Consider the following 13,196-nt stretch of genomic DNA (forward strand, 5'->3'; position numbering starts at 1 on the left):
TATTAAACATTTGTGATTTTAAATACGGAAACCCGCAAAAAATCCGCCGGATACCATTGCGGGTTTGGTAATTGTTAAAACCCGCTGCGGGTGGGTTTTTGTAAAAAAATTAAAACCCGCTGCGGGTTGCGGGTGAGTTTGATAATTTAAATTTTGTGCGGGTTTGGGTTTGGTAATGGCAAACCCGCTGCGGGCGGTGCCCATTGCCATCCCTAGATCAGACTGTGTTTGGTTTCAGAAACTTCACCATTTCAATTAATTGTGGCTTTATTTGAACAATTAATTTTGGTGTTATATTAATGTATTATTGTTACTTTATTTGAACAATTAATCTTAGTGTGTTATATTTTGAAACTTTGAACGTATTATTGTAGTTTATTTGAACAATTAATCTCGATGTGTTATATTTTAAAACTATGAATGTATTATTTTATCTTTATTTAAACAATTAATTTATTTAAATTTTATTAATTTTTAATTTAATTAGTAATAAATTTATTTTTATATTAGATTTTTTTTATTTCATTAGTTCATGGTAGGGATGGTAATTTGGGACGGGATTGAAAAATATTTTTGTCCCATAAAAAAATTTAGGAACGGGACTAGGACATTTTTTTTATCCCACTTGCATACACAAGACGCGAGTGAGATTGGCAAATTTTGTCTCATCCGTCTTATTACCGACTAAGAATGAGAATATTTTCAATTGGGACGGGATCCCGCAGGATCTCATCTCTTTTGGAACGGGATTGGAACATATTTTTATCCAAAAAAAAAATATAGGGACAGGAGTAAGACGTTTTTTCATCCCACTTGCATATACGGGACGAGACTAAAATTAGCAAATCACATCCCATCTCGTCCCATTGCCGACCCTAGTTCATGGATTGAAGAGAACTAAAATTTTTAATTCGGAAACTAATGCGCAAAATGGTGGATTGGATATGGATTAATTTAAATCCGTATTTGATCCGCATACGTATGGATTGGATATGGATTAAGTTAAATCTGTATTCGATCTGCAGATGTATGGATTAGATTTGGATTGAATTTATTCAATCTGTGGATTAGATTGGATTGAAAAATTACAATCCGTAAAATCATGAATCGGATATGGATTGATGTTTAATCCGTGAACACCCCTACAGAGAACAATATAGTTCACGCCTTAAAGGACAATATAATTTGTGCCTCGTAGGGCAATTTAATTTATGCCTCATAAGGCAATTTAATTCGTGTGTAGTAAGGCAATTTAATTTATGCCTCGTAAGGTTATTTAATTCTTGCCTTGATTAGGGCAATATAATTCATGCCTTGATTAGGGTAATATAATTCGTGCCTCGTAAAGCTGTTTAATTCATGCCTCAATGGGCCATGTAATTTGTGCCTTGTAAGGTAATATATTTCACACCTTGTAGGATTGTTTAATTTATGCCTTGGTGGGCCACATAATTTGTGTCTCATAGGATAATATATTTCACACCTCTTAGGGCTATTTAATTCATGCCTCAATGCATAAAATAAGTCTTGTCTCTGGGGCAAGTTTCGTTTGTCTTGTCTTTAGGGCAAGTTTAGTAGAAAGTGTTTTTTACTTGATATTCCTACTTTGTGATGGCCAACAATGAGAGACAATCGGATTTTAATATTAATAACGGATATGCCAGCATGTCCATTGACGACGAGGAGGATGATGGGCTGATTATTGCAGGAGAGGACATTGATGATGGGAACAAGGTCAACATCGATTACCGGTGTTGTTTGGTGGGCAGATTTCTGACAGATAAGGTGATTAATTTTGCTGCTATGAAAAACACAATGGCTTCTCTTTGGCGGCCAGGAAAGGGTGTCTGTATCAAGGATTTATTGCCTACGCTGTTTTTATTTCAATTTTTTCATGAGATTGATATAAATCGAGTACTGGAGACAGGACCGTGGACTTTTGACCAGCACATTCTACTGGTTAAAAGGCTAGATGAGAACGAACAGCCGCATAATGTTCCCCTGTTTCTTGCAGATTTCTGGATTCAAATATACAACCTACCCATTGGTTTCATGTCTGAAAAAATTCTGAAAAATATCGGAGATTATGTTGGCATGTTCTTGGGCTCCGATGAGCATAATTTCATGGGAGTTTGGAGAACCTATATGCGCATTCGGGTATCCATTGATGTGAGGAAGCCCCTTAAGCATAGGATGAAGCTTAAAAAGGAGGGTGGCGAATGGATCTGGATAGACTTTAAATATGAACGATTGAATATTTTTTGTTTCATCTGTGGTTTACTAGGGCACACAGAGAAACAATGTCCGAAGTTGTATGATTGTCCGTCGAGTGAGATTGTGAAGGTTTATGGTCACTGGTTGAAAGCGCCGAGCAGGAGGAGCCTGATGAATTCCGGGGAAAAGTGGCTGAGATCAACGATGCCGGAAGAGAATAATAATGGAAAAGGAAACAGCGAGAAGTTTGCTGGTGCAATGGCGGTTGATTTGGTTATTAACGCAAATTCTGGAGCTAATATGCGTAACACAAGGGATTATAGTATCAATGCGGGGATTGAGGGGATCAATAAGGAAAGCAACAGCTTGATAACAACCGGGAGACATTTGCATATCAATGAAAAGTCAACAATGGGAATCATTAATGATTTGGGCGGGGAAAAGATCTTTGACGAGGAACGGGAAGCTGGACTAATTGTTAATGAGTCAAAGAGAAGAAGATCTCAAGGTGGGCTTCGAAGTTCTGTGGGCTTTGAGGATACGGTAGCTTCTCCGGAGATGGATATTTCTGTGGAAGGAAAAAATGGGCAATCGGTGGGACTTGTGATCAAGGCCCACCGAGAACAATGAGTGTGTTAAGTTGGAACTGCCGTGGGCTAGGCCACCCACGGACAGTTCAAGTCTTGATTGAGTTGGTCAGATGTAAAAAACCTGCTATTATTTTTCTCATGGAAACGTTGTGTGGTAAGGATAAATTAGAGAGTATTAAGAGGAAGATGGGGTTTGATGGGCTTTTTGTGGTTGATCGCATGGGCCGTAGTGGGGGGCTTGCTCTTCTTTGGGATGCCAATACAAATGTCTCTTTATTGAGTTATGCGAGGAATTTCATTGATGTTCATGTGGAGGTAGCTGGGTTGGGGGATTGGAGGCTAACTGGTTTCTACGGTTTCCCTGAATCGAGTCGTCGTCGTCAATCTTGGGATTTACTTCGATTTCTTTCTTCTTCCTCAACTGCCCCATGGGTTTGTCTTGGGGATTTTAACGATTTATTGGCAGCAAGTGAGAAAAAAAGTAGACTTGAGCATCCTCAGTGGAAATTGCAGGGATTTAAGAAGGCTATTTCTGATAGTGGATTATTGGATGTTGGGATGGAAGGATATCAATTTACTTGGGAGAGATCCCGAGGATCAGTGGATTGGGTGGAAGAGAGGCTGGATATAGTCCTAGCCTCAGCTGAATGGCTTCATCGTTTTGCTCGGGTTAAAGTTATGAGCTTGGAGGCCTCTTGTTCTGACCACTTACCTATTTTCATGGATCCGAACCCTATTAATACTACCAGTAGGCATAAGCGATTCCGTTTTGAGAATTTGTGGCTGCGAGAACGGGATTGTGTTGAGGTTATTACAAATAGCTGTAACTCTTCTTCGGGCTGTTCCATCCAGCAAAAGATTTCGCGGTGTGGTGCTGACTTGTTCCAGTGGGGGGGTCATTTGGCTCGTGATTTTCGTAAGCGTATCTCTGATTGTAAATGTCTTATGGCTCGGTTAAGGGGGCGGCGTGACCAAGGGAGTGTGGAGGCGTTTGTGGAGGCCAGGAATCGGTATAATGCTCTCCTCCATAGTCATGAAGTCTTCTGGAAGCAGAGAGCAAAATCTCTTTGGCTTAAAGAGGGAGATAGGAATTCACGGTTTTTTCATGCTACGGCTTCAACAAGGAAGCGTAGGAACTCTATTGAAAGATTGCGAAATAGACAAGGAATTTAGTGCTCTAATCAAGAGGAGATTAATGGGATGATTGTGGATTATTTCAGCACGTTATTTCAAACTGAAGGTTGCAGTAGTGAGGAGGTTTTAAGATGTGTAGAGAAGAACATCACCGAGGATCAGAACATGATGCTCTTGGCTCCATTCTCAGCTGTTGAAGTTAAAGATGCCTTGTTTGATATGCATTCGGATAAATCTCCAGGGCCTGATGGTATGAATCCTGCCTTTTATCAAAAAATTTGGAATATTGTTGGTGAGGATGTGGTGCAAGCTTGCTTGAACTTTATTAATAGTTGTTCCTTTCCAGTGGGACTTAATGATACATCTATTATTTTGATTCCGAAAAAGCAGCAGCCTGAGACCTTAGCTGATATGCGGCCCATTGCGCTGTGTAATGTTCTGTACAAGATCATATCTAAAATGCTTGCTAATAGAATGAGGGCAGTGCTTGCTTCGGTTGTCTCTGAGGCCCAAAGTGCTTTTATTCCCGGCAGAGCAATCACCGACAATATAATTATCTCGGCCGAAATCCTCCATTTTTTGAAGAGAAAGAGACAAGGGAAGCATGGCTGTGCGGCCCTTAAAATAGATATGTCTAAGGCATATGACCGTATCGAGTGGAAGTTTCTCCAAGCTATAATGTTAAGAATGGGGTTTGCGGAAAAATGGGTGGATTTGATAATGCTTTGTATTTCAACAGCGCAATACAACGTGCTTCGTAATGGTAAGGAAGTGGGGCCGATTATTCCTAGCAGAGGACTACGCCAAGGTGATCCGTTATCCCTGTACTTGTTCATTTTGTGTGCTGAAGGGTTGAGCTCCCTGATTCGAGTAAATGAAAAGGCTGGTTTGATTCATGGTGTGAAGGTGGCTAGAAGTGCTCCAATGGTGTCCCATTTATTTTTTGCCGATGATTCCTTTCTGTTTTTCCGAGCAAACCAGCAGGAAGCAGTGCTAATGAGGGATATTCTAGCTTTATATAGTCGTGCTTCTGGGCAAAAAGTAAATTTCAATAAATCTTCGATTTCGTTTAGTGCTAATGTGCTTGCTGATGTTGCTAGTCAGGTATGTGGGGTGTTGGCTGTTAATGTTACCTCTGATCATGGGGCTTACTTGGGACTTCCTTCCTGCATTGGACGAAATAAGAGGGCCGTATTTCAGAGCATTCGAGACAAAGTCTGGCAAAAGCTGCAAGTATGGAATATAAGGCTGTTATCTAGAGCCGGAAAAGAAGTTTTGCTGAAAACAGTGGCTCAAGCAATGCCTAACTATGTGATGAATGTCTACCTTCTTCCGCTTGATCTTTGCAAGGAGCTTGAGATTATGATGAATTCATTTTGGTGGGGTGGTAAGCGTAATGGTGGGGGTGGAATTAATTGGATGAAGTGGGAACGCATGTGCAAACCGAAGGATTTTGGGGGGTTGGGTTTTAAGCAAATTCATATTTTCAATATTGCAATGTTGGGTAAACAGGTGTGGAAACTGTTGACAAGCCCAACTTCTTTTATTGCAAAGGTGCTTAAGGCTCGTTATTTCCCTCGATCCTCAATCCTTGATGCTAATTTGGGTTTTAACCCGAGCTTTATTTGGCGATCCATAATGGCTGCGAAGGAAGTGGTTTTACGGGGTAGCAGAATTCAGATTGGAAGCGGGCAGCAGGTTCTTATTGGGAAAGATCCGTGGCTCCCTGATCTTGAGGATGGATTCACTACTTCTGAGCTGCCTGAGGAAATTGTGATGGCTCCAATGTGCAGCTTGATGGTGGCTGATGAGCGTCGGTGGGATTTTGATGTTGTCACTGATTTATTTAATACCAGGGATAGAGACCTCATTTTGAAAATTCCCCTTAGTGTTCGTAGGGATCGTGATATGTGGCACTGGTTGGCTGATCCAGGGGGTGTTTTTTCAGTGCGTAGCTGTTATAAGCTGATGACTTATAATGCTAATACCTCTACTTTGAGTTTCTGGCGACGGTTGTGGAAATTAGAGGTGCCGAGTAAAGTGAAGAATTTCCTTTGGCGTGCTGCTACGAATGTGCTACCTACGTATGATAATCTACTTCGGTGTAGAGTTCAGGTACTGCCTCTTTGCGTTGTATGTAACACTTGTAATGAATCTATAATTCATATTTTGGTGGACTGTGGTTTTGCCAAAGCTTGCTGGATTGCTTCTCCGATAGGATATATTGGTCACATTTCTTCCTTTATGGAGTGGCTTGGCATTATATTTAACCGTTGTAGTAAAGAGGAGTGTGAGCTTGCAGCTATGGTTTGCTGGAGGATTTGGGTTCAGCTTAATGATAAAGTTTGGAACAGCAGGAGTGGTCGGGTTTATCAAACTCTTAACTCAGCTGGTCACCTTCTTCACCAGTGGCAATATTGGAGGAAACAGATTCTGTTTGATGATGCATTTGGGAGTAGTTTGAGGCATGGGGCTGTGTGTTGGGAAAGACCTCATGATGGATGGTTTAAGTGTAACGTTGATGCTGCTGTGTTTTCATCTCAGTCGAAGATTAGCTTTGGTTGTGTGGTTCGCAACTTTGAGGGTAATTTCTTGGCTGCAAAATGTGACTGTTTTGCTGGAAGTTTTGGGGCTAGAGAAGCAGAGGCGCTTGGTGTTAGAGAAGCTCTTAGCTGGTTGAAATGTTTGCACCTTCCTCGTGTGATTATTGAAGTGGACTGTCTGCAGGTTTTTAAGGCTTTAACTGAGAATCTTTCAAGTCCCAATGGCTTTGGCCTCATCATTGAAGAATGCCGTTTCTTAGCTCAGGAATTAGGAGAAGTGCAATTCTCTTTTGTCCGTCGATCTGCGAACGTTGCTGCCCATAGAGTCGCTAGGGTGGGGGGTTCTTTGTCAGATCCTAGCGAGTGGAGTGCTGTTCCACCTCGTTGGTTATTGAACAATTTGTAATTGCGTTTATTTAATGAATTTATCTTCAAAAAAAAAAAAATTCATGCCTCAATGAGCCATGTAATTTGCTCCTCGCAAGGCAGTATATTCCGTACCTCATAGGGCTATTTAATTCATGCCTCGATGGGCCATGTAATTTACGCCTCATAAGTAGGGATGTCAAAATAACCCGGACCCGGCCCGGACCCGGACGAACTTGGATAATCCGGGCCGGGTTGAACCCGTACCGGAGAGGAAAAAAATCCGGATCCGGAATGGGTTTTAATAACCTTGATTAATCCGGGTCCGGTTCCGGGTTTGGGATAACCCGTGTATCCGGAACCCGGACCCGGATTCATTTTTTATATTATTTTTAATTATATTTATTAGTAAATATAAATACAAACATAAAAAAAAAAACCTAATTCTATTTTGCAACTCAAAGTCTCAAACACCCAAATCGCGATTTACCCAAACAAGACAAACCCTAGCTGTGCCGCCGCCGCTTCTGCTGCCTTCCGCCTTCCGCTGTCCCGCAAGCAAGTCAAACAACTCTCGGCTGGGTTCGCCACCGTCGCAAGGTTGGGTTCCGTCGTCGCAAGGTTGGGTTCAAGAAGCTTGTGAAAATTACATTTCCTTTTACTGTTGATTTTGATTTCCTTGTGTGAATTTTCTGGGTTGGGTTTTCTTATGAGAATGTTGGGGATCAGTCGAAGATCATGCCGCATAATGTGTTTAGAATTCAGTCTAGCCCAGGATAAGGAAATGTTCTTACTCTAAGGATCAGGATCAGGAAAAAGATAACATTGAAAAAAATTGACTGACGCCAACGTAGATGACCATAAGCTCGTCCCACTTAGAACAGCGAAGTTAAGCAAGAAGATTTTGCACAACAAATTGAAATCCCAGCATATAAAAATGATTAATATGGGGGTATATGTCTTATCCGTATGTTATTTGGCATATGTATGCGTGCATCTGTCTTGTTTGTTAACACATCTTTGGCTCTATTTTGATGAGAATTTTTCACTTAGAGACAACTCGTGATACACTATCTAAAACATACAAAATCAAGCCAGAACAATAATTTTGAAGGCAAAATTTGACAATGAAATCAATAGAAAAAGTAAGTAGTAAATGACACCACCACCTGGCGCAATCAAACTTGTGATTTCACTTATATAAATAGATTAATGAATTATGGTTGTTACCCTGCTGATTAATTGGTTGCCTGCACTGACAAAAGTAAAATAGATTAATATCCCTATCTTGGTATAGCTAGAAATGTAAATATGTAATCTAAGTGTCTGGATACATGTTTAGCATTCTATTTTTTCAACCATGTGGATCCAAAATACACTATATTAATTAATTAATTAACAGCAACTCACGCTTTGTTGTGTTCTGTTGTTCCATTTACCAGGCTTTTGACGAGGCAATTGCTGAGTTGGATACCCTGGGTGAGGAGTCCTACAAGGATAGCACTTTGGTCACCACCGCGCATGCTTGCAGCAGTGCAGTTCGTTTGATTCACCGGCGTGAGTTGCTGTTATACTTTATTTTATGTTTGAAATGTTTGAAATGTTGCTGTTGCTGTTACAGTTAAAAATAAATTGTTGATTGTGCTTGAAATGTTGTGCTGTTATACCACTGATTTATGCTTGAAATGTTGTTGATTGTTGGTGTTAATAGATTCGAAATTGTATATTTCAAATGTTAGGAAGCTGTTACAGTTAAAAATAAATTGTTGTTGTTAATGGATTTGTTGCTGTTAATAAATTCAAAAATGTATTTTTGAAATGTTAGAACTTCGAACATTGTTACAGTAAAAAAATAAATATAAAATGGAAGAAATTGGAGGAATGATGGGTTAGTTTAATTTGTTTTGACATAATTCTTGTAGGGTGTTAAATTCGTAATGGAAAATGAACAAAGAGTTGATTTAGATGTTTCCGAGACTGATGAAAGTGTGGGTGTGAGGGTTGGCATGGATATGGCAGCAGAAAATAATGATACAGCTGCTGAATTAGAACATGATTCAACAACAGTAGAGCAGGGGGGTAGGTGTGGGAGTGGCCGTGGCCGTGGCCGTAGGGGTAGGGGTAATACTACTGCTGGCGCTTCAAAAAAACGAGGCGCTGGCAGCGAAGGGAGCAGTTCAGGTAGATTAGTTTCTGATGCTTGGAATCATTTTAAAAAAGTTAAGTTAGGCAAGGAAGTTCAAGCGATTTGTAATTATTGTGGGTTAGTTATGCAAGGGCATTATTCTCAGGGCACTAATCACTTGATTAATCATGCGAAACGTTGTCCTAGAAGGTCAATCAAGAATGTGCAGCAAATGCATCTTTCTTTTTCTTCTAAAGCAGATGGAACTACTGTTCTTAGTAATTATAGTACTGAACCAAAGTGGGATATGGCAACAGTGAGGATTTTTATAGCTAGAATGATTGTAATGCATGAGCTTCCGCTATCATTTGTTGAGTATATTGGGTTTTACGAACTGTTAAAGCTTCTCCAACCTTCAATTGAGACTATAAGTAGAAACACTATGAAGGCTGAAATTTTGAAACTTTACGATATTGAGAAGATGAAGGCAATGAGTGTTTTGGAAGCTTGTGACAGTAGAATTGCAGTGACTACGGATATGTGGACTGCTGGTAACCAAAAGAAAGGGTATATGGTTGTTACGGCACATTACATTGATAACTCGTGGGTGTTGCGAAGTCGTATTATGAGGTAATATTCTCAAGATTTTTTTTTTTTTCGTTTCAACATAAATGAATGTTTGCATTATTTAATATTTGATTATTTTTTTTACATTTTTAGGTTTATATATGTGCCGGCTCCACATAGTGGTGAAGTTATGTGCAATGAGTTGTATGAGTGTTTGATGGAGTGGAATATAGATAGGAAATTGTCTACTGTAACTGTTGATAATTGTTCTGCAAACGAGTCCATGATTGATTTGTTGTTGGGGAAATTTTCAGCTAGTTCAATGATTATGGGTGGGAAATTCCTTCACATGCGCTGCTGTGCACATATATTAAACTTGATAGTTAAGGATGGTTTATCTGTGATCCACAAAGAAGTTGAAAAGATTAGAGAGAGTGTCCATTACTGGACAGCAACACCTTCTAGATTTGAAAAATTTGAGGCTGCCAAAAAACAATTAGGTGTTAAAGAAACTAAAAACTTAGCACTTGATTGTAAAACTAGGTGGAATTCCACTTATTTGATGCTTAGTACATCTTTGTTGTATAAAGATGTATTTATTCGTTTAAAGGAGCGTGATAGAAATTATACATCTTTGCCTAGTGAGTTGGAGTGGAATTTTTCAAAACTTATGTGTGATTATTTGAAGAGTTTTTATAAGTTAACAGAACTTTTTTCGGGGACACGATATCCGACATCTAATTTATTTTTTAGCAAGATTTGTGAAATTAGATTGTCAATGAATGCATGGTTACAATCACCAATTGAGGGGGTAAAAAATATGGCCACTAAGATGATTGCGAAGTATGACAAATATTGGGATATTATTCATGGAGTTCTTGCTGTGGGTACTTTGTTAGATCCTAGGCGTAAAATGTTGTTAATTAACTTTCTATTTCCCAAAATCTATGGAGAAAGAGCTGAATTTGAAATTGAAAGGGTGCACAAATTATTTGTTGATTTAGTGCATGAGTATGAAGTCAAATATTCATCAAATGCAAATTGGGGGGTTAATGGTTCAGCTAATTCTGAAGGTGCTGCAGCAGATGATTCTATTATGGTAGACTTAGACTTAGATGAGATGGCTGATGAGTGGGAATCATTTAGAAATCAGAACTCACAAAATAATCATTTCAAAACAGAATTTGAGCTTTATCTTGAGGAAAGTACTTTGCCTTCAACTAGTCAATTTGATATTTTGTCATGGTGGAAGAATAATCAAGGCAAATATCCTATACTTGCAAAGATTGCGAGAGACTTTTTGGCCATTCCTGTATCAACAGTTGCTTCCGAGTCCGCCTTTAGCACTGGAGGTAGACATTTGAGTCCTCATCGTAGTAGACTTCAGCCATCTACAGTGGAAGCGTTGGTGTGTACTCAAAATTGGTTTTGGCTTGACCACAACCTAAAAGGTATGGAAAATTTATTTATTACATAAAATAAATTAATTTGTTATAATATCAATTTATTACTAACTAGCTGTTTTGTTTTTTATTTTTATGATTTATTCATGTTTTTTAGATGGAATTCCAGAGGAAGCAATACTTTCTGCAGAACAGCTTATTGATGAAAGTTTGATGAGTGAGTTGTGAACAACAATGAATCAAGTGAAGAAGAATAGAAAATGATGGAGAAAAGTTTAAACTTTGGATTTGTGGTTTTTAATTTGAACTTGTGTAATTGTTATGGATTTATATTTGTGACTGTTTTATTACTTGAAACAGCCGTTTGAATTGTAGAGTTTGCACACTAGCTGTTTGAATTGTAGAGTTTGCAGAGAGTTGATTAATTGTGATTTGTGAGTACTGGATTATTAAGCCATTAATTGTGATTTGTTGTTTAAGTCTTAATGATGTTGGTGGTAGACAATTATATAGGTTTAGATTTTAGAAACTTCATGTGGTAGACAATTATATATGTTGCAGGAGCTGTTTGTCCAGTGTAAATCTCATATTTTTGTTTCTATTAATATTTTCTTTAGTTACATTAGTTGTGTTTTGGTTCTATCACTAATAATGAAAGTGAAAATTGAAATTTTATTATTGATCCGGGTTCAAAACCCGGAATCCGGGAACCCGCATTTTTCCGGGTTGAACCCGGACCCGGACCCGGATGGAAAAAACCGGGTTTTAATCCGGGTCCGGGAAAAAGAAAATGACGTCCGGGTCCGGAACCGGGAAGGCTAAACCCGGACCCGGACCCGGATTTTGCCATCCCTACTCATAAGGTAATATATTTCTCACCTTATAGGGCTATTTTATTCATGGCTCAATGGGCCATGTAATTTGCACTTCGTAAGGCAGTATTTCTTGTGCTTATTTGTACTCTACTCATTGGGCAGTAATTATCCATCATATGGGGTTAGGATCCTTTAAATGGTAAGGCCTTCGAGAGATCATCCAATTTCACTTCAGTTAAGGCAGTGACTGTCTGGACAAGTGTGTAGACTTCACGAGTCATTACCCCTCCTAGGTTTTCTACGTCTATTAATCTTACCTCATTTCTAACCTAAATTAGTTTTTCATAATGTTGAAATCTATACTATATAAAAAATTATATCTAGAGCAAGAAAATTAAATTGTATTAAATAAAAGAACTTGGTAATTGTAGATATAGGCATTTTTCTTTCTTTGATCGAACATTACCATTCTCTTTTCCATAGTTGTCTCCATGTTTGAATTAGCAACCCTCATCAAGTTTTTAGCTAGTGATTTTTCTTTAGGCACTGCATTTGATTATTTTATAGTACTTTTCATTTTTGTCTAGTTGTTTTGTCTCATGAAAACTTTATATTATTATTTCTTTCCTTCTTCGCTTAGCTCTCATATGTGTGCACCTTGTTGTGACAAAATTTATCATTGATCGTGTCATGAGGTTTTAAGATGAATCTTATAATTCACTGTATTTGAGATCACAATTGACCCTTGATCTTCCATGTGGGCTTGATGATGCTAGCTTTTTCTTAAAGATATAAGTTCGTGTAAAAAAAATCATTCGTTTACTAAAGAATATAAATATTCTAAAAAGCAATACGTTTAATAAAGCTAACATGATAATTAATTTCATATTTCCATGTAAACAATAAGTATAATAGGCATATAATACTCCCTAAACTGCGTAGGTTTGTTCTTTCATCTCAACTGGGTGTACGTGACTCAGTTGGTGATTATTCTAACGTGATATATAAAAAGTAAATATTTTAAAATAACTTCCAAGTTAAGTAGTAAACATATTGATTTCTCAAGCTTGGATCTCATTAGCACTTATAAATTCAATCATACTAGAGTTTGATTTTGTTGATTTCTATGTCACCTTTTTTTTATATAAAAAAGCTTTAAGATTCAATCTATTTGGAAGGTTCCATTTCTGAGTCATGAAAGATTTATTGCGATATTCTCATGTGATCTCCTTTTTGTCTAACCTATTGCAAGGTGGAAATTGTGACTATCAAGGTAGGATGAAATTTAATGATGGAATTTCCCTCAATAAAGATGTATAAGCTCTGTTGTTGTAGTTTCAACTTTGTAATGGAGCCAGTCATTATAGACTTCTAGTTTTGAGTTCAGGCATAGCTTTTTCATCATTCTCATCTACACTCTAGTTGCTTGTATTAAGTAT

At 38.3% G+C, this 13,196-nt stretch overlaps 2 protein-coding genes across 2 annotated transcripts; both read left to right on the top strand.

Moving 5' to 3' along the window:
* Positions 1–1,611: 1,611 nt before the first annotated feature.
* LOC107176674 (uncharacterized) lies at positions 1,612–2,844 on the top strand. Its single transcript, XM_015529492.2, has one exon. The coding sequence runs from the start codon at positions 1,612–1,614 to the stop codon at positions 2,842–2,844; it is 1,233 nt and encodes a 410-aa protein (XP_015384978.2).
* Positions 2,845–2,990: 146 nt separating this feature from the next.
* LOC127903030 (uncharacterized) lies at positions 2,991–3,977 on the top strand. The gene has a single exon (XM_052443572.1). The coding sequence runs from the start codon at positions 2,991–2,993 to the stop codon at positions 3,975–3,977; it is 987 nt and encodes a 328-aa protein (XP_052299532.1).
* The last annotated feature ends 9,219 nt before the right edge of the window (positions 3,978–13,196 follow it).

The sequence above is a fragment of the Citrus sinensis genome, chromosome 1, assembly GCF_022201045.2.
Source record: "Citrus sinensis cultivar Valencia sweet orange chromosome 1, DVS_A1.0, whole genome shotgun sequence".
NCBI classification, from domain to species: domain Eukaryota; kingdom Viridiplantae; phylum Streptophyta; class Magnoliopsida; order Sapindales; family Rutaceae; genus Citrus; species Citrus sinensis.